Consider the following 24,190-nt stretch of genomic DNA (forward strand, 5'->3'; position numbering starts at 1 on the left):
AGCTGAAGGGACTTATTTTTACTAATTCAATTAAATTGAATCACGAGGTACAAGTAGCACATATTCAAAACTTTTCAGTTCCAGGAACAACTGACTTTTAAGCTTATGAACTCAAAAATTTTGTGGCAATTGATTGCCTCAATATTTTTGAGTTGTGCTAACGTTTTCGGATTTACAGTGTATGTTGGATCACTGGATCCTCAAATTAATACTGGAATTAGGCAAAAAAGAATGAAAGTCCAACAAGCAAGTGCAAACTGTAAAGAAACAAGGTAAATTAGGATATATATATTATAAATAGTAATAGTAATCGGCATTGGCCAATAATCCCTCTAGGTACTCAGTAGGGATACACCAATAATTGGCTGGGCTGATAATTGCATTGCCCGATAATCCCTCTGGGTGCTCTGTAGGGACAGAGCAATAATCGGTTGGGTGACAATCGACATTGGCCGATAATCCCTCTGGGTGCTCTGTAGGGATAGACCGATAATCGGCATTGGCTGATAATCCCTCTGGGTACTCTGTAGGGATAGACCGATAATCAGTTGGGTGACAATCAAAATTGGCCGATAATCCCTCTGGGTGCTCTGTAGGGATAGACCGATAATCGGTTGGGTGATAATCACAATTGGCCAATAATCCCTCTGGGTGCTCTGTAGGGATAGACGGATAATTGTTTGGGTGATAATCGACCAATAAGTCCTCTGGGTACTCTGTAGTGATACACTGATACTCAGTTGGGTGACAATCGACATTGGCCGATAATCCCTCTGGGTGCTCTGTAGGGATAGACCGATCGGTTGGGTGATAATCGACATTGGCCAATAATCCCTCTGGGTGCTCTGTAGGGATAGACCGATAATTGGTTGGGTGATAATCGACATTGGCCAATAATCCCTCTGGGTGCTCTGTAGGGATAGACCGATAATCGGTTGGGTGATAATCGACCGATAAATCCTCTGGGTACTCTGTAGGGATAGACCGATAATCAGTTGGGTGATAATCGACATTGGCTTACAATCCCTCTTGGTGCTCTGTAGGGATAGACTGATAATCAGTTGGGTGATAATCGACATTGGCTTACAATCCCTCTTGGTGCTCTGTAGGGATAGACTGATAATCGGCTAGGCCGATAATTGGCCAGGGGTGATTATAGGCCCCAGCTGATTATCGGCCAATGCCAATAATTGGAATGGCCGATACACAGCCAGTATCGGCCCAGCTGATTATCAGCCTATCTCTAGTATACAGTATACATTTATTATAAATGTATTTACCCTACCACTAAATAATCATACCTCCACCTGGTGTCACCCACAAACAAATCTACAGAGATGCTGCTAAATGGAAGAATGAATGTAACCTGTGAAATGGCCCATCTCTTGGACACAAAACATTCTTTAGCATAATTTCAAAATTCATCTTTGCTTTTTGTAACGCTTCATTGTTTAATCTTCCAAGTTTGAGCAAAAATGATACAATGGACCCTGAAGCCAAATCCTTTGTGTTTTGCTGTTGTCTCAGGAATATACCATGGACGTGTTCTTCCGTCAAAGCTGGAAAGACGAACGTCTGTGCTTCAAAGGGCCCATGGGGAAGTTATCCTTAAATAACCTCCTGGCAAGCAACATCTGGACCCCTGACACATTCTTTCTTAATGGCAAGAAGTCAATTGCCCACAACATGACCACGCCCAACAAGCTGCTGAGGCTGCAGGACGACGGCACATTACTTTATACCATGAGGTCGGTGTTCAGTCTGGTACCTGAAAATGCCATTGAAAAAAAAAAGCAGTACAACATTGAAGACCCTCAATGCTTAGCTCTCTCATATTTCAATTCCAGGCTTTTAGACCTAGTAGTTACCACACATTATTTTAGCAAAAGTCAGCCTGATGTGAAGACTGATTCACAGTAACCACTTCAATATCTGGATATGCATTGACATGCACATTAAGATTCTAATTATTCCATTTTTACCCCCGTTTTATTAAATACACGACTTAACAGATAAACTGCGACCGTGAGGCAGTCTGAGTCTGTGGACATTTTTAAGTCAAGACTAAAAACCTATTTTTATTCTCTTTCTTATGGATAGGTTTTATTTTTATTTGTTTTATTCTTTTACTTCTGTTTTTATTTATGTATTTGAATTTTGTATTCATTTTTAATTATTTATTCAATTTTATGTTGACTTGTTTTATGTAAGGTGCCTTGAGATGGCTTTTGCTGTGATTTGGCGCATTATAAGCTAATTAAATTAAATTAAATTAAATTAAACCATTCAGACTGTAACATCTTGAATAATTTCAAGTAAGTGTAGCATAAAAAAAGAACTAAGCATTGGAAATTCAACACAATGACAAGTTAATTCATACAAAACGCATTGAGTGGGCTTGTGACAGTGTAACTTGAGTTTTAAAACATAACCTCTGGGAAAACACAACAACCATACATCAATCGAAAATAACACTTTATATGACTGATTGAGTAAAGTTTGATGCAAACATGCAAACAGTCACAGGTCTTTCTCTCTCTCTCTCTCTCTCTCACCCCATTTACTGTGTACCCTACTTGACTACAAATTTATGGTTTTGGAGATACTGGGTTTTGCATCTGAACTCTTGTGTGTATATATATATATATATATATATATACACAATATGAACTTCAGGTTTTTTTTAGATTCTGTCAGGCACAGTGTACCTGCGATAAAAATAACAGACCTCTGCATTCTTTGTAGGTGGGAAAACTTGCACAGTGAGGCAAATACGTATTTGCCTCACTATACACACACACACACACACACACACACACACACACACACACACACACACACACACACACACACACACACACACACACACACATATATTGTTGTGTGGGCCGCTGAAGAGGAGGTACTGCTGGCCCACCACCACCAGAGGGCGCCCTGCCTGGAGTGCGGGCTCCAGGCACCAGAGGGCACCGCCGCCTCACGGGAGCAGCCAAGGTGACAGCTGTCACCCATCACCTGAGACAGCTGACAGCAATCATCAGTGGGGTATATCAGCAGGACGGCATCTCTACCTCATTGCCGAGATATCGTTTCTACCTGAGAGGTAACGTATCAAAGCTGACGGAGTGTATCCTTTTGGATTTGTGCTTAGTTTGTGGATTACTGTTCCAACGAGAGGTGGAGGTAACTTCCCTGCTGTTCGGAGTCCTGGGTGCAAACGCGCCCCCATTTAACTGTTCTTTGTTCCTCGCCAGCAGTACCAGGTCCGACACGCGGAGGCAGTGGCCACCTGGGAGTTCGGGACTTGGCGGCTCCAGTATTCCCGGGGTCCTGTGGCGGAGGAAGCCGTGTGGTTCCGGTCTTACCTTGGAGAGGCGTCTCCTATCTTCGAGCCTGCCCACACGACACTTTTGTGAATTGACTGTTGTCCATTTCTGTGATTGGTTGTATTCGTTGTGCACATTCACAACAGTAAAGCGTTGTTATTTTGACTTACTCCATTGTCCGTTCATTTGCGCCCCCTGTTGTGGGTCCGTGTTCCTACACTTTCACAACAGGATATCTCGGCCAGCGTCATGGATCCCGAGGGGCGTCAACCGGCTGTTGAACGGCCAATGGAAGAACAGGGCGCACAGGCGTCCGCAGGAGGGGTAATCGGTGAGTTGCAGCGGATCCTCACCGCTTTCACGACTCGGTTGGATTTGATGACCGAGCAGAACGTCCTCCTGAACCGCAGGGTGGAGGCTCTCGCCGCGCAGGTGGAAGCGCGCCCTCCGGGCGCCGCTGCGGCTCTCCCTCCCGTCGACCCTGTGCGTAACAGCGATGTTCCACTGGTTGTCCAACGACCCCTCCCACCTTCCCCTGAAGCATACATAAGCCCCCCAGAGCCGTACGGAGGCTGTGTGGAGACGTGCGCGGATTTTCTTATGCAGTGTTCGCTCGTCTTCGCACAGCGTCCCGTCATGTACGCGACCGACGCTAGCAAAGTAGCTTATGTGATAAATCTGCTTCATGGTGAGGCACGCGCTTGGGCTACAGCGCTCTGGGAGCAAAGTTCACGGCTCCTTCTGACATATGATGGGTTTGTGAGGGAGCTCAGAACAGTGTTCAATCACCCTAATAGAGGAGAGACCGCTTCAGCCGTGCTGCTGTCAATGAGACAGGGGCGCCGGAGCGCAGCTGCCTATGCAGTCGACTTCCGCATCGCGGCTGCGAGGTCCGGCTGGAATAGCGCTGCCCTCCGCGCCGCCTTCGTAAACGGACTGTCGTTGGTCCTCAAGGAGCACCTGGTGGCTAAGGACGAACCGCGGGATTTAGATGGGCTCATCGATCTTGTCATACGATTAGACAATCGGTTAGATGAGCGCCGTCGGGAACGAGACGAAGGGCGTGGCCAGGCACGCGTCGTCCCTCTCCCTTCCGGTTCCGACCGCGTTCCGCCCTCCCCACGCTCCACGGCCCCTGCGCTCCGTGCGGTTACAGCCCCCCCTGCTGACGAAGCTATGGACACGAGTAGGGCAACATTTAGGGCACCGGGTACACAAAGGAGGCTGGCCCGCGGGGCGTGTTTTGTTTGTGGCTTGATTGAGCATCAATTAAGAGACTGCCCCGAGCGGTTAAACACCAACGCCCGCCCCTAGAAACTGGGCTAGGGGTGGGCCGAGACATTCACGTGGGACACACCCACATCGCCACACGACTCCCAGTTACAATCGTTTATGAGGATTTAACCCTGAAGGCCCCAGCACTGGTGGACACGGGCTCAGAAGGGAATTTGCTAGACAGCCAATGGGCCAGGGAGATAGGGTTCCCTCTGGTGGCGCTTACCTCGCCTGTGCAGGTACGGGCGCTAGATGGCTCCCTACTCCCTCCAATCACTCACAAGACACCACCAGTAACTCTGGTGGTGTCGGGGAATCACCGGGAGGAGATCGAGTTTTTCGTGACTCCGGCCACCTCCCGTGTGATTTTAGGTTTCCCCTGGATGTTGAAACACAATCCCCGGATCGATTGGCCGTCCGGGGTAGTGGTTCAGTGGAGCGAAACCTGCCATCGGGTATGTTTAGGTTCCTCGGTTCCTCCCGGTTCCCAGGCCAGGGAGGAGGTCAGAGTCCCGCCCAATCTAGGGACGGTGCCGGTGCAGTACCATGACCTTGCAGAGGTGTTTAGCAAGGATCTGGCGCTCACCCTTCCCCCGCACCGCCCGTATGATTGTGCCATTGATTTGGTTCCAGGCGTTGAGTTCCCGTCCAGTAGGCTGTACAACCTCTCACGACCTGAACGCGAATCAATGGAGACCTACATCCGGGACTCTTTGGCTGCCGGGTTGATCCGGAATTCCACCTCCCCGATGGGTGCGGGTTTCTTTTTTGTGGGGAAAAAGGATGGCGGATTACGTCCATGCATCGATTTCAGGGGGCTGAACAAAATCACGGTTCGTAACCGATACCCCTTACCCTTGTTGGATTCGGTGTTCACGCCCCTGCATGGAGCCAAGATATTCACCAAGCTTGATCTTAGGAATGCGTATCACCTGGTTCGGATCTGGAAGGGAGACGAGTGGAAGACGGCATTTAACACCCCGTTAGGTCATTTTGAGTACCTGGTCATGCCGTTCGGTCTTACCAACGCTCCCGCGACGTTCCAAGCATTAGTTAATGATGTCTTGCGGGACTTCCTGCACCGATTCGTCTTCGTATATCTAGACGACATACTCATCTTTTCTCCGGATCCTGAGACCCATGTCCGACATGTACGTCAGGTCCTGCAGCGGTTATTAGAGAACCGGCTGTTTGTTAAGGGCGAGAAGTGTGAGTTTCACCGCACCTCTTTGTCCTTCCTGGGGTTCATCATCTCCCCCAACTCCGTCGCTCCTGATCCGGCCAAGGTTGCGGCGGTGAGAGACTGGCCCCAACCCACAAGCCGTAGGAAGCTGCAACAGTTCCTCGGCTTTGCGAATTTCTACAGGAGGTTCATTAAGGGCTACAGTCAGGTTGTTAGCCCCCTGACAGCCCTGACCTCACCAAAAGTCCCCTTCACCTGGTCGGATCGTTGCGATGCCGCGTTCAAGGAGTTGAAACGGCGCTTCTCGTCTGCACCCGTTCTGGTGCAGCCCGATCCTAGTCGCCAGTTAGTGGTTGAAGTGGACGCCTCGGACTCAGGGATAGGAGCTGTGCTGTCCCAGAGTGGGAAGACCGATAAGGTCCTTCATCCGTGTGCCTATTTTTCCCGCAGGTTGACCCCGGCTGAACGGAACTATGACGTCGGCAACCGAGAACTCCTTGCGGTGAAAGAGGCTCTTGAAGAGTGGAGACACCTGTTGGAGGGAACGTCCGTGCCATTCACGGTTTTCACTGACCACCGGAACCTGGAATATATCAGGACCGCCAAGCGGCTGAATCCCAGGCAAGTCCGCTGGTCACTGTTCTTCGGCCGTTTTGACTTCCGCATCACCTACCGGCCCGGGACCAAGAACCAGAAATCGGATGCCTTGTCCCGGGTACACGAAGATGAGGTCAAAACGGAGTTGTCGGATCCACCGGAACCCATCATCCCGGAGTCCACTATCGTGGCCACCCTCACCTGGGACATAGAGAGAACCGTCCGGGAGGCCCTGGCACGAAGCCCGGACCCCGGGACTGGACCAAAGAACAGACTTTACGTCCCACCAGAAGCAAGGGCTGCAGTCCTGGACTTCTGTCACGGCTCTAAGCTCTCCTGTCATCCAGGGGTGCGAAGAACCGTGGCAGTTGTCCGGCAGCGCTTCTGGTGGGCGTCCCTGGAGGCCGATGTCCGAGACTATATCCAGGCCTGTACCACCTGCGCCAGGGGCAAGGCCGACCATCGCAAGGCTCCGGGACTGCTACAGCCGCTGCCCGTGCCTCATCGCCCCTGGTCCCACATCGGCCTGGATTTTGTCACGGGCCTCCCGCCGTCCCAGGGAAACACCGTCATCCTCACGATAGTGGACCGATTCTCCAAGGCGGCCCACTTCGTGGCCCTCCCGAAGCTCCCAACGGCCCAGGAGACAGCGGACCTCCTGGTCCACCACGTCGTCCGCCTGCATGGGATACCATCAGACATTGTCTCCGATTGCGGTCCCCAGTTCTCCTCGCACGTCTGGAGGAGCTTTTGCCGGGAACTGGGGGCCACGGTCAGTCTCTCATCCGGGTATCACCCCCAGACCAACGGGCAAGCAGAGCGGGCCAATCAAGAAATGGAGCAAACACTACGTTGTGTGACAGCCGCGCACCCGGCGGCCTGGAGTACTCATCTGGCCTGGATCGAGTACGCCCACAACAGTCAAGTGTCATCAGCCACCGGCCTCTCCCCCTTTGAGGTGTGTTTGGGGTATCAGTCCCCATTATTCCCGGTGGTTGAGGGAGAGGTCGGTGTGCCCTCGGTCCAGGCCCACCTGCGGAAGTGCCGTCGGGTGTGGCGTGCCGCCCGTTCTGCTTTGTTGAAGGCCCGGATGAGGGCGAAGACCCATGCAGACCGGCGGCGGACCCCGGCCCCTACGTATCGCCCCGGGCACAAAGTGTGGTTGTCCACCAAGGACATTCCGCTGCAAGTGGCCTCCCCAAAACTGCAAGACAGATACATAGGTCCATTTAAGATTCTCAAGGTCATCAATCCCGCCGCAGTGAGGCTTCGGCTTCCAGCCTCACTGCGGATCCATCCAGTATTTCATGTGTCAAAGATCAAGCCCCATCACACCTCGCCCCTCTGTACACCCGGTCCAGCACCACCTCCTGCCCGGATCATCGATGGCGAGCCGGCTTGGACAGTGCGCCGGTTGTTGGACGTCCGACGGATGGGCCGGGGCTTTCAATATCTGGTGGACTGGGAGGGGTACAGTCCCGAAGAACGCTCCTGGGTGAAGAAGAGCTTCATCCTGGACCCGGCCCTCCTGGCCGACTTCTACCGTCGCCACCCGGACAAGCCCGGGGGGTCCTGTTGTGTGGGCCGCTGAAGAGGAGGTACTGCTGGCCCACCACCACCAGAGGGCGCCCTGCCTGGAGTGCGGGCTCCAGGCACCAGAGGGCGCCGCCGCCTCACGGGAGCAGCCAAGGTGACAGCTGTCACCCATCACCTGAGACAGCTGACAGCAATCATCAGTGGGGTATATCAGCAGGACGGCATCTCTACCTCATTGCCGAGATATCGTTTCTACCTGAGAGGTAACGTATCAAAGCTGGCGGAGTGTATCCTTTTGGATTTGTGCTTAGTTTGTGGATTACTGTTCCAACGAGAGGTGGAGGTAACTTCCCTGCTGTTCGGAGTCCTGGGTGCAAACGCGCCCCCATTTAACTGTTCTTTGTTCCTCGCCAGCAGTACCAGGTCTGACACGCGGAGGCAGTGGCCACCTGGGAGTTCGGGACTTGGCGGCTCCAGTATTCCCGGGGTCCTGTGGCGGAGGAAGCCGTGTGGTTCCGGTCTTACCTTGGAGAGGCGTCTCCTATCTTCGAGCCTGCCCACACGACACTTTTGTGAATTGACTGTTGTCCATTTCCGTGATTGGTTGTATTCGTTGTGCACATTCACAACAGTAAAGCGTTGTTATTTTGACTTACTCCATTGTCCGTTCATTTGCGCCCCCTGTTGTGGGTCCGTGTTCCTACACTTTCACAACATATATATATATATATATATATATATATATATATATATATATATATATATATATGCCTAATTTTTTCATGTACTATTTATTGATAAATTGATAAATTGATAAATTGTCTTTAAAAAATCATTTTAATCCTTCTAATCCTGCTAAAAATCAACACCTCTCCATCAAAGGTAAATAAATCCCTTTTATGTAAATACAACCCCTGGCAAAAATTATGGAATCACCGGCCTCGGAGGATGTTCATTCAGTTGTTTAATTTTGTAGAAAAAAAAGCAGATCACAGACATGACACAAAACTAAAATCATTTCAAATGGCAGCTTTCTGGCTTTAAGAAACACTATAAGAAATCAGGAAAAAAAAAAGTTGTGGCAGTCAGTAACGGTTACTTTTTTAGACCAAGCAGAGGAAAAAAATATGGACTCACTCAATTCTGAGGAATAAATTATGGAATCACCCTGTAAATTTTCATCCTCAAAACTAACACCTGCATCAAATCAGATCTGCTTGTTAGTCTGCATCTAAAAAGGAGTGATCTCACCTTGGAGAGCTGTTGCACCAAGTGGACTGACATGAATCATGGCTCCAACACGAGAGATGTCAATTGAAACAAAGGAGAGGATTATCAAACTCTTAAAAGAAGGTAAATCATCAACCTAAAGCAATATGTCTCAAAAATCGAAAATGCACAACAAAACAAATGAGGAACGAATGGGAGGAAACTGGAGTCAACGTCTGTGACCGAACTGTAACAAACCGCCTAAAGGAAATGGGATTTACATACAGAAAAGCTAAACGAAAGCCATCATTAACACCTAAACAGAAAAAAACAAGGTTACAATGGGCTAAAGAAAAGCAATTGTGGACTGTGGATGACTGGATGAAAGTCATATTCAGTGATGAATCTGGAATCTGCATTGGGCAAGGTGATGATGCTGGAACTTTTGTTTGGTGCCGTTCCAATGAGATTTATAAAGATGACTGCCTGAAGAGAACATGTAAATTTCCACAGTCATTGATGATATGGGGCTGCATGTCAGGTAAAGACACTGGGGAGATGGCTGTCATTACATCATCAATAAATGCACAAGTTTACGTTGATATTTTGGACACTTTTCTTATCCCATCAATTGAAAGGATGTTTGGGGATGATGAAATCATTTTTCAAGATGATAATGCATCTTGCCATAGAGCAAAAACTGTGAAAACATTCCTTGCAAAAAGACACATAGGGTCAATGTCATGGCCTGCAAATAGTCCAGATCTGAATCCAGTTGAAAATCTTTGGTGGAAGTTGAAGAAAATGGTCCATGACAAGGTTCCAACCTGCAAAGCTGATCTGGCAACAGCAATCAGAGAAAGTTGGAGCCAGATTGATGAAGAGTACTGTTTGTCACTCATTAAGTCCGTGCCTCAGAGACTGCAAGCTGTTATAAAAGCAAGAGGTGGTGCAACAAAATACTAGTGATGTGTTGGAGCGTTCTTTTGTTTTTCATGATTCCATAATTTATTCCTCAGAATTGAGTGATTCCATATTTTTTTCCTCTGCTTGGTCTAAAAAAGTAACCGTTACTGACTGCCACAATTTTTTTTCCTGATTTCTTATAGTGTTTCTTAAAGCCAGAAAGTTGCCATTTTAAATGACTTTAGTTTTGTGTCATGTCTGTGATCTGCTTTTTTTCTAAAAAATTAAACAACTGAATGAACATCCTCCGAGGCCGGTGATTCCATAATTTTTGCCAGGGGTTTTAGTAACAGAGACACTTCTGATCATTCAAAGGATGGAATCAAAAGATTCTTATTTGAATCAATGTTTTGTTTACTGATTTATTACAAAACTGGAGTCATTGAATCAAACACAAACCCTTAAAATCTCATTCATACAATAGAAGAATTTAATTTATTTATTTCAATTATATAGCGCCAGTTACAACAAAGCTGCCTGAAGGCGCTTCACGCGAGTCAGGTCTAACCTTACCAACAGCAACAGCGACGTCTAGTGGCCAATCATAATTATTAGACTTGTCCAACAGAATCCATATTCAAAGCAAATATGTTCCTTTAATTTGTGTGTGTGTGTGTGTGTGTGTGTGTGTGTGTGTGTGTGTGTGTGTGTGTGTGTGTGTGTGTGTGTGTGTGTGTGTGTGTGTGTGTGTGTGTGTGTGTGCGTGTGTGTTTGTGTGTCCAAGGACATTTGTTATATCTCAGTATTTCTGGTTCATAAGGTTTTAATTTTGGTGTGAAATTATTTGTAAGACATACGTTTGTAGCGTATGTTCCAGAAAATGACCTGAAATGTATATCTTAGCCCTCAACTAGTGGGAAATCACACTTCACGCTATATCAGAAACCTCTGAGGCTTGGAAACAGATTTAGGTCTGCATGAAACATTATTCCTGAAAATGACCTGAAATGCTTGTTTTAACCTTCAGCGAAATCCAGCCTCACTGTCACAGTGACCTGAGGGTAGAGAAGATTTTGTGCATCAATGACTCACAGATGACTGGTTTCAAGTAATCTAATTCAAAGTGACTGTACATGCATGGTTGATGTCTTGTTACAATCATGATTCTTCCTGTAGCTCAGTAACCACTGAGGAAAGACCAGATATTTGGGGGTCACATTAATCAGGGACCCCAAGTTACCAGTTGTTGAAAGCAACCAGTTAAAAAAGGGAATACACAGTGCATCCAGAAAGTATTCACAGTGCTATGCTTTTTCCACATTTTGCTATGTAAAAGCCTTATTAAAAAGAGTAAATTCATTTTTTTTCGCTCAAAATTCTTCTCACAACACCCCATAATGACAACATGGAAAAAGTTTTTTTTTTTTTTAATTTTTGCAAATTTATTAAAAACAAAAAACTATGCATATACCTATTAGCACCCAATGGTCAATACTTTGTTGATGCACCTTTGGCAGCAATTACAGCCTCAAATCTTTAATATAATGCCACAAGCTTGGTGCACCTATCTTTGTGCTGTTTTGCCCATTCGTCTTTGCAGCACCTCTCTCTACTTTATCTGCATTAATGGTACATGTCCACCAGATGGAGATATTGCTCCATTTCAAGAACCTTGAGTACAGGCTGCTGTGGGACACATTGACAAACCTATTGCTTATAGCAGTAGATACACAAGACTTCTCAATCACAACACCATGACTACATCAGATTATATAGTCATCAAAAAGGAACTATGCACACTCTGTATGGTGTCTGAATACTCAGTAAGAATTTAGTAGTAGGCAGACAGTATGTGGATGGTGTACTACCTCCATAGTTTGCAAACGGACTACACTATGCTATCCTATGTTGCAGCTGGAGTCTGGTAAGAGAACAAAAACATCCCATGAGAATTCAATGAAGACAGTGGACATACATTAAAATGTAAGCATCTGACGAGCCATGGGATTATACAAAAGTACATCAGGTGCCATTTTAAAAAGTCTACCATTGCAAAATAGAAATTTTCACCGCATACTTATGCATATGCATCATCTGCAAACATGCAGTGCGTTCAGGAAATACAAGTTCTATTAGAAAAGTATCCGACCTTATTTTTTTTTTTCAAAAACCATATGGATTTGAATCACGTGTGATTACATCAGACATGCTTGAACCCTCGTGGGCATGCGAGAGTTTTTTCACGCCTGTAGGTTACGTCATTCGCCTGTGGGCAGTCTTTGAGTAAGGAGTCGCCTCGTCGATGTTTTCATTGTTTAGGAATGGCTCAGAGAATGCTGCTTTGTTTGATCAAAATTTTTTCAAAACTGTAAGGCACAACTGAGTGGACACCATTCGATAAATTCAGCTGGTTTTCGGTAAAAAATTTTAACAGCTGATGAGAGATTTTGGTCTGGTAGTGTCGCCGTAAGGACGGCCCACGGTGCCTGAGGGCGATCTGCGCTTCGAGGTGGCAGCATCTCGCCGTTTCAAGTTGAAAACTTCCACATTTCAGGCTCTGTTGACCCAGTAAGTCATCAGAGAACAGAGAACTTTCAGAAGAAGTCGGCATGAGGAGTTTATTCGGACATTCCATTGTTAACAGACAATTTGTAATGAAAGAACGTGCGGGCAGAGTCGCATGTCGGGCCGGATCCAACCACGGGGGGTCGCGACAGGAAAAACACCTCCGTTGGAAACCTTAACGGGCAAGTTGGAACATGCCCAAGCTGTTAAACAATTTCTCAGTTACTCACTTGTTGAAAGCCATCAAAAGCTGCCTGAATTTTACAAATGGTTTTCAACATGGAGGTGTTTTTCCTGTCGTGGTGCACACAGATTTGCCGAGTCATCACGGAAACGACTCGGCGAATTTGCGCGCACGTCTTTCATTAAAAAATGTCCTTAAACAGTGGAATGTCCGCATAAAGTCCTCATGCCGGCCTCTTCTGAATCTTCTCTGTTCTCTCACGATGTCCTGGGTGAATTAAGCCTTAAATTAGGATGTTTTCAGGTCGAAACAGGCCGACGACGGCGCCTGGAAGCGCTGCAGGACGTCCCGCTCCATGGGAAGTCCTTACACCGACAGAAACACCCCATAATCTCTCATCAGCTGTTAAACTTTTCACCGAAAACTAGCTTAATTTCTCGAATAGTGTCCACTCGGATATTCCTCACAGGTCCAGAAAAAAATTTGATAAAGCAACGCGCGCCGTCTCGAGCAGCGTGTGAAACAAAGGAATTCAGCCGAGAGGGCTGAACCACATCTTACTCAAGGCCTGCCCACAGGGAAATGACGTCACCGACACGCGTGAAAAAACTCACGCATGCGCACGAGGGTTCAAGCATGATTGGTGTAATCGCACGTCATTCAAATCCATATAGTTTTTAAAAAAATAAAAAGGTAGGATAGTTTTCTAAGAGACCTCATATTCACAGCGCTTCAGTTTTTCCCAAAAATTGTTATGTTACAGCCTCATTCCGAAATGTAGTAAATTAATTTTTCCCTCAAAATTCTACTCACAACACCCCATAATGACAACATGAAAAAAGTTTTTTGTTTTTAATTTTTGTAAATTTATTAAAAAGCTCTGGGGTTGTGGAACATCACCTCCTCGCTCTGGTGGAAGGAGCCAGAGCTGGTTCTGGAGGTGGAGCACCACCAGTTAGATCTGGTGAGCTTCGCCTCCACACACAGGCTCGAATCCGGAACCACTCTCCCTGATAGGGGCTGGACCTTATTCTTCTCTGGAGTTGCCCAGGGTGTGAGGCGTCGGGTGAGTGTGGGATACTCACGAGTCCCCGACTAAACATCGCTATGTTGGAGGTTACCCTGATAGATGAGAGGGCCACCTTCCTGAGCCTTTGGGTGGCCGGGGGGAAAACTCTGACTGTTGTTTGTGCGTATGCACCAAACAACAGTTCATAGTATTTGGCCTTCTTGGAGTCCCTGAATAGAGTCCTCTCTGGGGCTCCAGTGGGAGCCCCATTGTTCTGCTGGAGGACTTCAACGCACATGTGGCAATGACAGAGACACCTGAAGAGGTGTGACTGGAAAGAACGGCCTCCCTGATCTAAACCCGTTTGTTATTGGATTTCTGTGCTAGTCATGGGCTATCTTTAACAAACACCACATTCGAACATATGGATGCTCATCAGTGTACATTGTACCAGAGCACCCTAGGCTGAAGGTTGATGACTGATTGTGTGATTGTATCATCTGAATCAGATGATACAATCACACAATCAGTCATCAACCTTGCCATGCCACGTAACACCAGATGATCTGATGTTAGGTGGCATGTTCTGGACAATCGGGTAAAGAGAGGGGCAGAGCTGTCAACTGATCACATCTGGTGGTGAGTTGGATCAGAGGGTGGGTGGGGACTTTGGACAGACCTGGTAAGCCCAAACAGGTAGTGCAGTTGAACTGGGAATGCCTGGAGGAGCCTACGGTCCGACAGATCTTCAACTTACACCTCCAGCGGAGCTTTTCTGGCATTCCTGTGGAGGTTGGGGTCATTGAACCAGAATTGACAATGTTCAAAGGTTCCTTTGCTGAAGCTGCAGTGGGAAGCTCTGGGCTGAAGGTCTTAGGTGTTTCATTGGGCGACAAGCCATGAATGCCATGGTGGACACCAGTGGTCAAGGAAGCCATCTGACTAAAGGAATCCTTCCAGTATATGTTATCTCGGAGGACTCAGGATAAGTTGCAAAGTACCAACAGGCCAGAAGGGTGGGAGCATCTGCTGTGAGACAGGCAAAGTAGTGGGTGTTGGAGGAGTGCAGAGTAACCATGTACAAGGACTTTTGGTCTGCACCAGGCAGACTGTGAGGCACCTCAGGTGAAGAAAACAGGGAGACATTAAAGCTGTGTACAGTAAGGACGACACTCTGTTGACCTCAATTGAGGAAGTAATCGGTCACCGGAAGGAACACTTTGAGGAACTACAGCATCAGACTGGGGTGCCCTCTCTTTTTTGTCCATGCGCACATGCTGGAAGCATATGGGGGATGATCATAAATTTCCCTGGTGGAAGTCACTGAGGTAGTCAAACAACTCCACAGTGGCAACGCCCCGGGGGTTGGTGAGATCCATCCAGAAATGCTGAAGGCTCTGGGTATGGACAGTCTGTCTTGGATGAGACGTCTCTTCAACATTGTGAGGAGGTCTGAGACAGTGCCTAAGGAGTAGCAAACTACGTGGTGGTCCCCATATTTTATAAAGGGGGACCAAAGAGTGTGTGTCACTTACTGTGGCATCACACTACTCAGCCTCCCTGGTAAAGTGTAATCCAGGGTACTGGAAAGGAGGGTTCGGCCAATAGTCGAACCTGAGATTGAAGAGGAAAATGCGGGTTCCATCCTGGCCATGGAACAACCGACCAACTCTTCACTCTCACAAGGATCCTGGAAGGAGCCTGGGAGTATGCCCATCCAGTCTACATGTGTTTTGTGGACTTGGAGAAGGCATATGATTGGGTACCCTGGGAGATAGGGAGATACTGTGGGAGGTGCTGCGGGAGTATGGAGTGAGGGTGTCTCTTCTCAGGGCCATCCAATTTCTGTACTCACAAAACAAAAGCTGTGTTTGGGTTCTCTACAGTAAATCTGACTCATTTTTGGTGGGGGTTGGCCTTGGCCAGGGTTGAACCTTGTCACTAATCCTGTTTGTGATATTCATGGATAGGACATCAAAGAGTAATTGGGGGGTGAGGGGTTTCCAGTTTGGTGGGCTCAGGGTCTCATCACTGCTTTTTGCAGATGATGTGGTCCTGTTGGCTTAATCGGCCTGTGACCTCCAACACTCACTGGATCGATTTGCAGTGTGAAGCGGTTGGGATGAGGATCAGCACCTCTAAATCTGAGGCCATGGTTCTCAGCAGGAAACCAATAGATTGCCTACTCCAGGTAGGGAATGAGGTCTTGCCCTAAGTGAAGGAGTTCAGGTACCTTGGGGTCTTGTTCACGAGTGAGGGGACAATGGAGCATGAGATTGGCCGGAGAATCGGCACAACAGGGGTTGTTCGCTCTGCCATACTGTGGTGACGAAAAGGGAGCTGAGTCAAATGGCAAAACTCTCGATCGACTGGTCAGTCTTCGTTCCTACTCTCACCCATGGTCATGAGGGTTGGGTCAAGACAGAAAGAACTTGGTTGCGGGTACAAGGGGCCAAAATGGGCTTCCTCAGGAGGGTGGCTCGTGTCTCCCTTAGAGATGGGGTGAGATATGGTGACAATCTCCAGGCACGTCCATCTGGGAAGACCTACGATTAGGGCGAGAGATTATATCTCCACACTGGCCTGGGAATGCTTTGAGATCCCCCAGTCAGAGGTGATCAATGTGGCCCAGGCAAGGGAAGTTTGGGGTCCCCTGCTGGAGCTGTTGCCCCTGTGACCTGATCCTGGATAAGCAGTTAAAAATGAGTGATGAGTGTAGAAATTGTTTTCACAATGAGTTCAAAGGGCATAATATGAGAATAATCAAGCAAGCCCATGCATGCTGCTGCATATGTGCAAGAATTCACACGTATGCATGATTATGCATGAGAAGGAACTGTAGTTTTGTATTTTAAAAAAATCCAGTGCATTCCCTGTTGCTGCAGTGATGACGCAGCGCTCAGCTGCTTTTAATCTCCTGATTGTTACTGTGCTCGTCATTACCAGCACAGCTTAACCATGGCACTGATTTTATCTTCTGCATGCACAAACCATCTGTATACTTACAGGATCCACAGCACCGTCAGCACTATTGGTTCAGTAGTTAACGCAGCACAAGGCCTCAGGATTTGACACTAAACTTTTTGTGTTTATTGTATCACCTGACTTGAACAGGAAATTTCCCATAGGTTTGGATGCGAGTGCACATTATTTCTCCTGGATTGCAGGTACAAGCCAAAGAGCACATAAATGATACACTGCACCTTTAGTTCAGCCAATACTGCAACAAACGCTGCTTTTGCTTCAAATTTTTACCCCGATGGAGCACAACAAACAAGTATCATGACTACAAACACCGGGAAGTGGCTGTGTAATGACGCCGATTTGTAAAATGGGGTCGAAAATTTTGAACACCTTGAAAATTTCACCCTGCTTTCAAAACTGGTGCTGATGACAGCTGTAATTACTGCGTATACCAAGTTTGTTCAAGATTGACAAAAAATGAATCAAGGACTTCCTGTGATGGTATAAAACATACTCTCATTTGCTGTTCAGGATGAAATGGGAAGGAACCCCACTCAGTGCAACAGAGGTATTAAAAACTATATAAATGCTGTCATCTTGTAACTTAACAATTTAAAAGAACATACGAGGCGTATTAGAAAAGTATCCGACCTTATTATTTTTTTCAAAAACCATATGGATTTGAATCGCGTGTGATTGCGTCAGACAAGCTTGAACCCTAGTGCGCATGCATGACTTTTTCCACGCCTGTCGGTTGCGTCATTCGCCTGTGAGCAGGCTTGATTGATTTGGGCTTTTTTTCCATCAGAATTTTTTCAGAAACTGTTAGAGACTGGCAGCTGGAAACCATTCGAAAAATTTATCTGGCTTTCGGTGAAAATTTTACGGGCTTCACAGAGAATAAGGACTGTTACTACAGCTTTAAGGGCGGCTTTAAGGATGGCTTTAATGACACTCGGCGCACCGCGCTCCGTGCCACCATCGAGAGCCACAAACCACCGGATCATTTCTAAACAGATGGCTCTGTGGAGCCGGACCGTCATGTGCACTTTCTCTGGTTATCACAAGAGCTGGACATCAACCATTTTCCGGCAGATTTCACTTTTAACAAGAGATTTTGTCAGCGAAAGCCGAGCGGAGGCTTCGTACGTCACGACCGATTTGCTGATGGAGCAAGACAAAGGAACACCTCCATTTTGGTCTCACAGGACGGCTTTGAGATGGCGTTCAGACAGCTGTCGGTGGTTTTTCCATCGAGTGATTATCCAAGAAATTGTGGATGTGCCTGGACATGCCAGAACATGTCCTGTGAGGCTTAATCACGGCGTTGCTTTGCGCCATGCGGCACCAATAGATTAAAATATAGAACGCAATGCTTGCAATTTTTATGCAAATAAAAATTGCATAATTTTATGCAATTTTGAAACATTGTTGCATTTCAGAAATTTCAGAAATTTTGAAACATTGTTGCCCCGTTATGACAAAATCGGTCTGCAATCACTCATAATGTTGCCCGAAATGGTGCAGAATCAGTCAATAATGTGGCTATTGTTAACTTTGCGTGATATATTGTGAAAAGTATTGCAATTATTACACGTGGATCAGTCAATCAGAACAAAGGATTTCAGTCAGATGTATAATAATATTCATTATGTCCACTGTCTGGTGAGTTTTCATGTCATATTTAATTGGCCCATTGAGGATAATAAAGACCTTGATACCTTGATACCTTGGTAGACAAACCCCAATATAAAATGTGTCCTATTATTCCTAAAAGTAGGCCGAGATCAGTTACCTTCAATGTCCTGCAAGATCATTATAATGTGATTACGCCCAGGAAATGTAACATTGTGACAACAAAGAGAATGGATATAATGAATGAGTGTGTAGAAAGAATGTGACCTTTTGACCACTTAAAACAGGTGAAGGTTAGCCATCTTTGAACTTGTCCAAGGTTTGTGTCCCAAGAATGCTCCTTGTGAATTTGAAGACACTGGCTGGCAGTAATAAGAACTGACTTATGCTGAGCACAGACAGACAGACAGGCAGACAGACAGACGGACAGAAGGACGGATGGATGGATGGATGGACGGAAAGTCTTTGCAATACCCGATAGCCATATTTTAGTCTTGGGTAAAAATGGTACTTTCCACTTTAGTTGTGCTTGAAATTATATTACAAGATTATTCCAGACACGAATACAGGAAACATATTTTAATATTTAAAATTACAGGTTCTTTTTGGACTTCAAATTTAAAAATCTATCATCATTGGTGGGTCTGTGAATGCATTCAAATGAGCATCACTTTAAAAGAAACTGTAATTGCAATTTGAATAAGAGATTGTGAATTTAAAGACGCTTATTTTGGTTTGCGGTCGAAATTCCAAAGTCAAAGCAACTCTATCTTGACAAGGCCGCACAAATAATTAGAACAAGGCGTAGCAGCCAAGAGGCACGTTCTAATTTGTTTCTCCCAAATATATCTTTCTTCTCAAAAAAAGAAAAAGAAAAAAAATCCTTCAGCTGTTTTAGATGCAGTAATTCAGTTGGATAATTATGACTGACACAGAAAGCAAACTGAGCTCTGAAAACAGTTCTCTCACGGGACTAGAGGTGGCCTATTAACCCACTTTGTTCTGCCTCATTTCCTCTAATGATATAAATGGGGAATACTCTTGCAGTAAATACATGCAGGAGGTTTTGGAGGGGGGAAAAAAAAAGACATAACCCGGGAGGCGGCATCATTGCATCACAGCTGTCATTATCCCTGGAATGTGTTTGCATCTTTGCATCACTCAGATGATTTAATGGAGCGTCATGTATTATTGTTTGAAAACTAATAACCACGTGCACGTGATTCGTAAGCTCGATTTACAGAAACATTCATTTCTGTGAAGATGAATGAGGGATTGCCATCAGCTTTATATTGGAGGTTATTTGCATTACATTTTCTGTCACCCTGCCTTGGATTGTGTTGCAGGCCGGGGCCTGTCAATCATCTACTTAATTCTGATTTATTCAATCAGCCTTGTCACTCACTTTAAACAGGTGGTTTGAGTCTGAAGGGTTATTTTTCTTAGCAGCTTATTTTTCTTAGCATTTCAAATACTTATTAGAACAAACAGTGTGGGCGATATTGCAATGCATGACCACCAGATGGGAGTGTTGTCACTGTAATATCAATGTAATTTCCGCTTTCTGAATAAAATCTCTTTAATTCCAACTTTGCTGTAATGAAAGTGCTCAGTTCAACAAAATAATAATCTAAAATCAGCCTGCAGGAGTAAAGAAATGATTTGCACTCATGTTTCTAATGTCAGTTTTAGACATCATGTGCTTTGATTATGTTATTTTCCTTGCAGATTGTTTAAGTGTAGTGACTGTAAACATAAATCCTCATCTTTGACGATAATTGTTTTTGCTCAGTTTTAATTTTAGTCATTTAGATCAGCTTTTGTCCCAGTAATTGTAAGGTGTTCTACATCTGAGCGTTAAATGTACAACTTAATGATGAATCTCAGTTACAACTGCAGATGGAACAGATATGTTATATTGCTTCTTTTTTTTTTCTTTTAAACACAGGTTGACTATATCAGCAGAATGCCCCATGCAGCTGGAGGATTTCCCCATGGATGCACATGCCTGCCCTCTCAAGTTTGGCAGCTGTAAGTAAAACTGCCAATGTTGAGTAATTAATCCATGTGGTTTTGAGCACCAAACTGCCTACATTTGAATGCAAACATTAAAGGGAAATTGTGGAAGAGGTGGACATCATTTTTCGGAGTCCAGCATGTCCTGTGAGGCTTCAACACGAAGGTGCTTTTGCTCCGTCGGCAGAAGCAGCATGAATTTCACCGCCACTCTTTTCATGGCCAAATCTTCTGATACAGTGGAATGCACTGAAAAAGTGCTGATGTCCACCTCTTCCGCAATTTCTCGGATAGTCACACGACGGTCCCGCATCACCACAGCGTTCACTTTGGAAATGATCTGGTCATTTCAGCATGTTGATGGCCAACCGGAGCGTGGCTCGCTCTCCACCGTTGTGCGGACGACGTCTTTAAACCGGTTGTATTGCTCCTTAATTTGTGTGATGCCCATAGGATTGTCACCGAAAGCAGTCTGAATATTCCGAATGGTTTCCACGTGGCTGTCGCCCAGTTTCTGGCAAAATTTGATGCAGTAGCGCTGCTCCAGTCGTTCCACCATTTTCCTTGTAATGAAAATCTGCCGAGTGCACTACACACGTCCTCACACAAATGTTGCTTGCCAGCAAATGACGCAATAGACAGGCGTGAACAAATTCACGCCTGTGCACGAAGGTTCAAGGTTTGCTCATGCAAGCACACGTGATTCAAATTCATCAGGTTTTTGAAAAAATAAAAAGGTTGGACACTTTTCTAACAGACCTCGTATTTTATGCTATATAACATGCAGCCCAGTCTCATGTTTTTTTTTTTCGTGCTCCCGTGACGAAATGAGTCAAATTTTTGTGACAGAGCTTTTTTTTAACTCACTATTCCTAACCCTACTCCCACCTCCAACCCTAACCTTAACCATAACCTAATCTTATTCCTTCCCCCCACTCTAAACGTAACCACCCCGACCCCTCACTTCACTTTTAATTTCGTGCAGCCATTATGGAATGAATCAGAATGAATTCGTGCTGCCGTGACGAAAATGAGGCGCTTTTTGTCACAATATCACGAACCAATAGATTAATGTATATTTTGTGCTGCTGAAGCACGACTTGCCGTGAGACCAGGTTGATAATATGCCAGTATGCATATTCTGATGTAGTCATGGCATTGTGATTGAGAAGTATTGTGTATCTACTATTATAAGCAACAGGTTTGTCACTGTGCCCCACAGCAGCCAGTACTCAAGGTTCTTAAAATAGAGCAATATCTCCACCTGGTGGACATTTACCATTAATGCAGGTATAGTAGAATTTACCAAGAGCTCTGGCAAAGAAAATGGCCAAGATTAGCACGCACAATCACTGGCAGCAATCAGCCGAAGAAGTCAGAGTTTAGTGTTTGCTTGTTGCAAATGTGATGAGTTTCTGTGCTGACAAACTGGGTGCAGGTCAAACGTAATTGTGTCGCAGTTAAAGTTAGAAATGTAAGTGTGTCACACATTTCAAATGTGGTTCTGCCAGAGACGAAGACAAAGTTTCTGGACAAACACTGAAGGGATTCCCTTGCAGCATGAGGAGAAGAGAAGGAGGAGGTATTTAAAGACAGATCTGGCTAAAAGCCACACCTCAGGAGCCTCATGGGCTAAAAGGATGAGACTCTTATCCCCAGATTTGTGAGAGGCACAGTCCGCCCACGCTCGGTCTGAAAGAGGAGCACATTTGTCTGCAATCCAATTAGACTGTGAGGAGCTGCTGGCTTTCTAACCTGATCACTACGGTGCAATGCCCTGCAGGTGAGAAGTGGGAGAAGTGCACAATAGGATGGACGTGACAGTGGCATGAGGAGAAGTGGCCTTTTTCTTTCCATCTTCTAGCAGCTCCGAGATGAGCAGAATGTCTTTGTGCGACCTCACCATCTCCCGATTTAGCCTTTGAGCTCAAGGGACGCAACACAGCCCACATTCTTCAACCTCTGAAAGCCAAACCTCAATTATGCAGCAGAAAAAGTGCAGCCGATGTTTTGGAAAACCAAATTGAAATCGTCTGGAGTTCCCATCACGCATCCACATCTAGTCAGGATTACTTTTCTTTTGGGCTGCAACTGATCATTAATCAATTAATCTAACTTTATTTTTTATTAGTCTGTTGATTATTATCAAATTAGTCAGTTATCCTTAAACAATAAACAATAAACATAAATTCTACCAATAACCATCAACCTTGCATTCAAATTTTTGTCATAAAAAAATTATAAATTTTACAATAAAAAAAAATACCATGATATAATACCATCAAACAAAGTGTCAAAAATGAAAAGGCTTTTTTTGTTTGGGGGGGGTCAAAACGAGAGAATATATTGCACACAACTTTGCTTTTTCCCTCACAAAAAAGCAACAACAACAAAAAACCTAACAAATTAAAAGCCTATTATATTTCATGAGGCTGCAACAAACAGTTATTTTCATGATCAATAATTTGGGTGATCATTTTCTTGATTAATCGGTTCCTTGTTTGTTCCACAAAATGTCAGAAAACGGTGAAAAATATCAATCTGCATTTGTGAATTCAGTTTACAGTCAAAGAGCAATAAAGAAACCAGAAAAATTCATATTTAAGTTGTTCATATAAGACAGTTTGGACACTTTATAAATGAAAATGATTAATCAGTTAGTGAAATTGTGAACAATTCCTTTGATATTTGACTATTATTAATTAAATGCTTAATTGTTGCACCTCTGCTTTTCTTGAACACAATAGCTGTCACACAATCAGCTTTCATGCAGTAACCAATGGAAACGAAACAATGGAACTTGTCTTTGGAAATAAGTTATAAGGCCTATGTGTGTGTGTGTTTTTTTTTTTTTTGTGGTATTTTTTATTTATTTATTTATTTATTTTGGTATTTTTGGCCTTTTAGTTTAGTTTTGCCCTAGAGCATGACAGAGTCGAGTGTCAAAGCCGGCCTAAATTATTTGTTAGTTATTTTGAATTTTTATAGCTGCATAGAAAAACCTAGAATTCTACAGGCTTTTACATTTAATTTTGCTTTTAGTACTTCAAATTTAACAAAACTAAACAAAACTGAGAGGCACATCCAACTGGGAGAAAGCCCAAGGGAACACCTAGGACATGCTGGAGGGATTATATCTCCCAGCTGTTTTAGGAATCCCTCGGAATCTCCAGGAAGAGTCGGCAGTGGTTAAGTGTGGGCTGAACTGCTGTCTGCTGCCACCGCGACTCGGATCCAGATATGTGATAGAACATTAAAATTTAAATAAATAACTAATACATTAAATGAAAAAACTAACAAACAAACAAACAGAATTCAAGCTCCTCTGTGTTGGCATTTCTAAAAATATACCCTTTAAAGTCAGGGAAATACAAATATTAAAGTCAAACGAATGGGTCGCTTAAACTCAGTCACCACTTAGCCAGCTAGGTTTTTTATTTATTTATTTATTTACTTTTTTTTATCATTATTTCTTAAGTAAAAAATTAGGCAGGCTTTCTCAAAGACTGGTCCATGATCGACCCCTAGTGGTCTGTGAGTATATTGGTAAAATATTAAATTAATATCTGACTTTAAAAAAATGTCTCAAACTGTTTAAAAATAACTCTAATGTCTAATAGATAGTAATATACTGTTGTCATATACTGGTGGAGTGGTAAACAGACCTATTGTTTTTGGATATTTAAGGAGTTAAGTGGGCCACAAGATTTTTTTATTGTTTAAGTGGCCTTTGGTCTGAAATCATTTGAGAAACACTGAACTAGGGGATGAATAATTAACATTTC

At 45.0% G+C, this 24,190-nt stretch overlaps 1 protein-coding gene across 1 annotated transcript in view; it reads left to right on the forward strand.

Annotated features, from left to right (window-relative positions):
* LOC117516321 (gamma-aminobutyric acid receptor subunit alpha-5-like) overlaps positions 1 to 24,190 on the forward strand; it is a 105,366-nt gene that overhangs the window by 33,390 nt on the left and 47,786 nt on the right. Inside the window, exons 5-6 of the mRNA XM_034177310.1 lie at positions 1,528 to 1,748; positions 20,338 to 20,420. Of these exons, the coding sequence (XP_034033201.1) occupies positions 1,528 to 1,748; positions 20,338 to 20,420 (304 nt within the window). The remainder of the gene's footprint in view (positions 1 to 1,527; positions 1,749 to 20,337; positions 20,421 to 24,190) is intronic.

The sequence above is a fragment of the Thalassophryne amazonica genome, chromosome 1 (assembly GCF_902500255.1).
Source record: "Thalassophryne amazonica chromosome 1, fThaAma1.1, whole genome shotgun sequence".
NCBI classification, from domain to species: Eukaryota; Metazoa; Chordata; class Actinopteri; order Batrachoidiformes; family Batrachoididae; genus Thalassophryne; species Thalassophryne amazonica.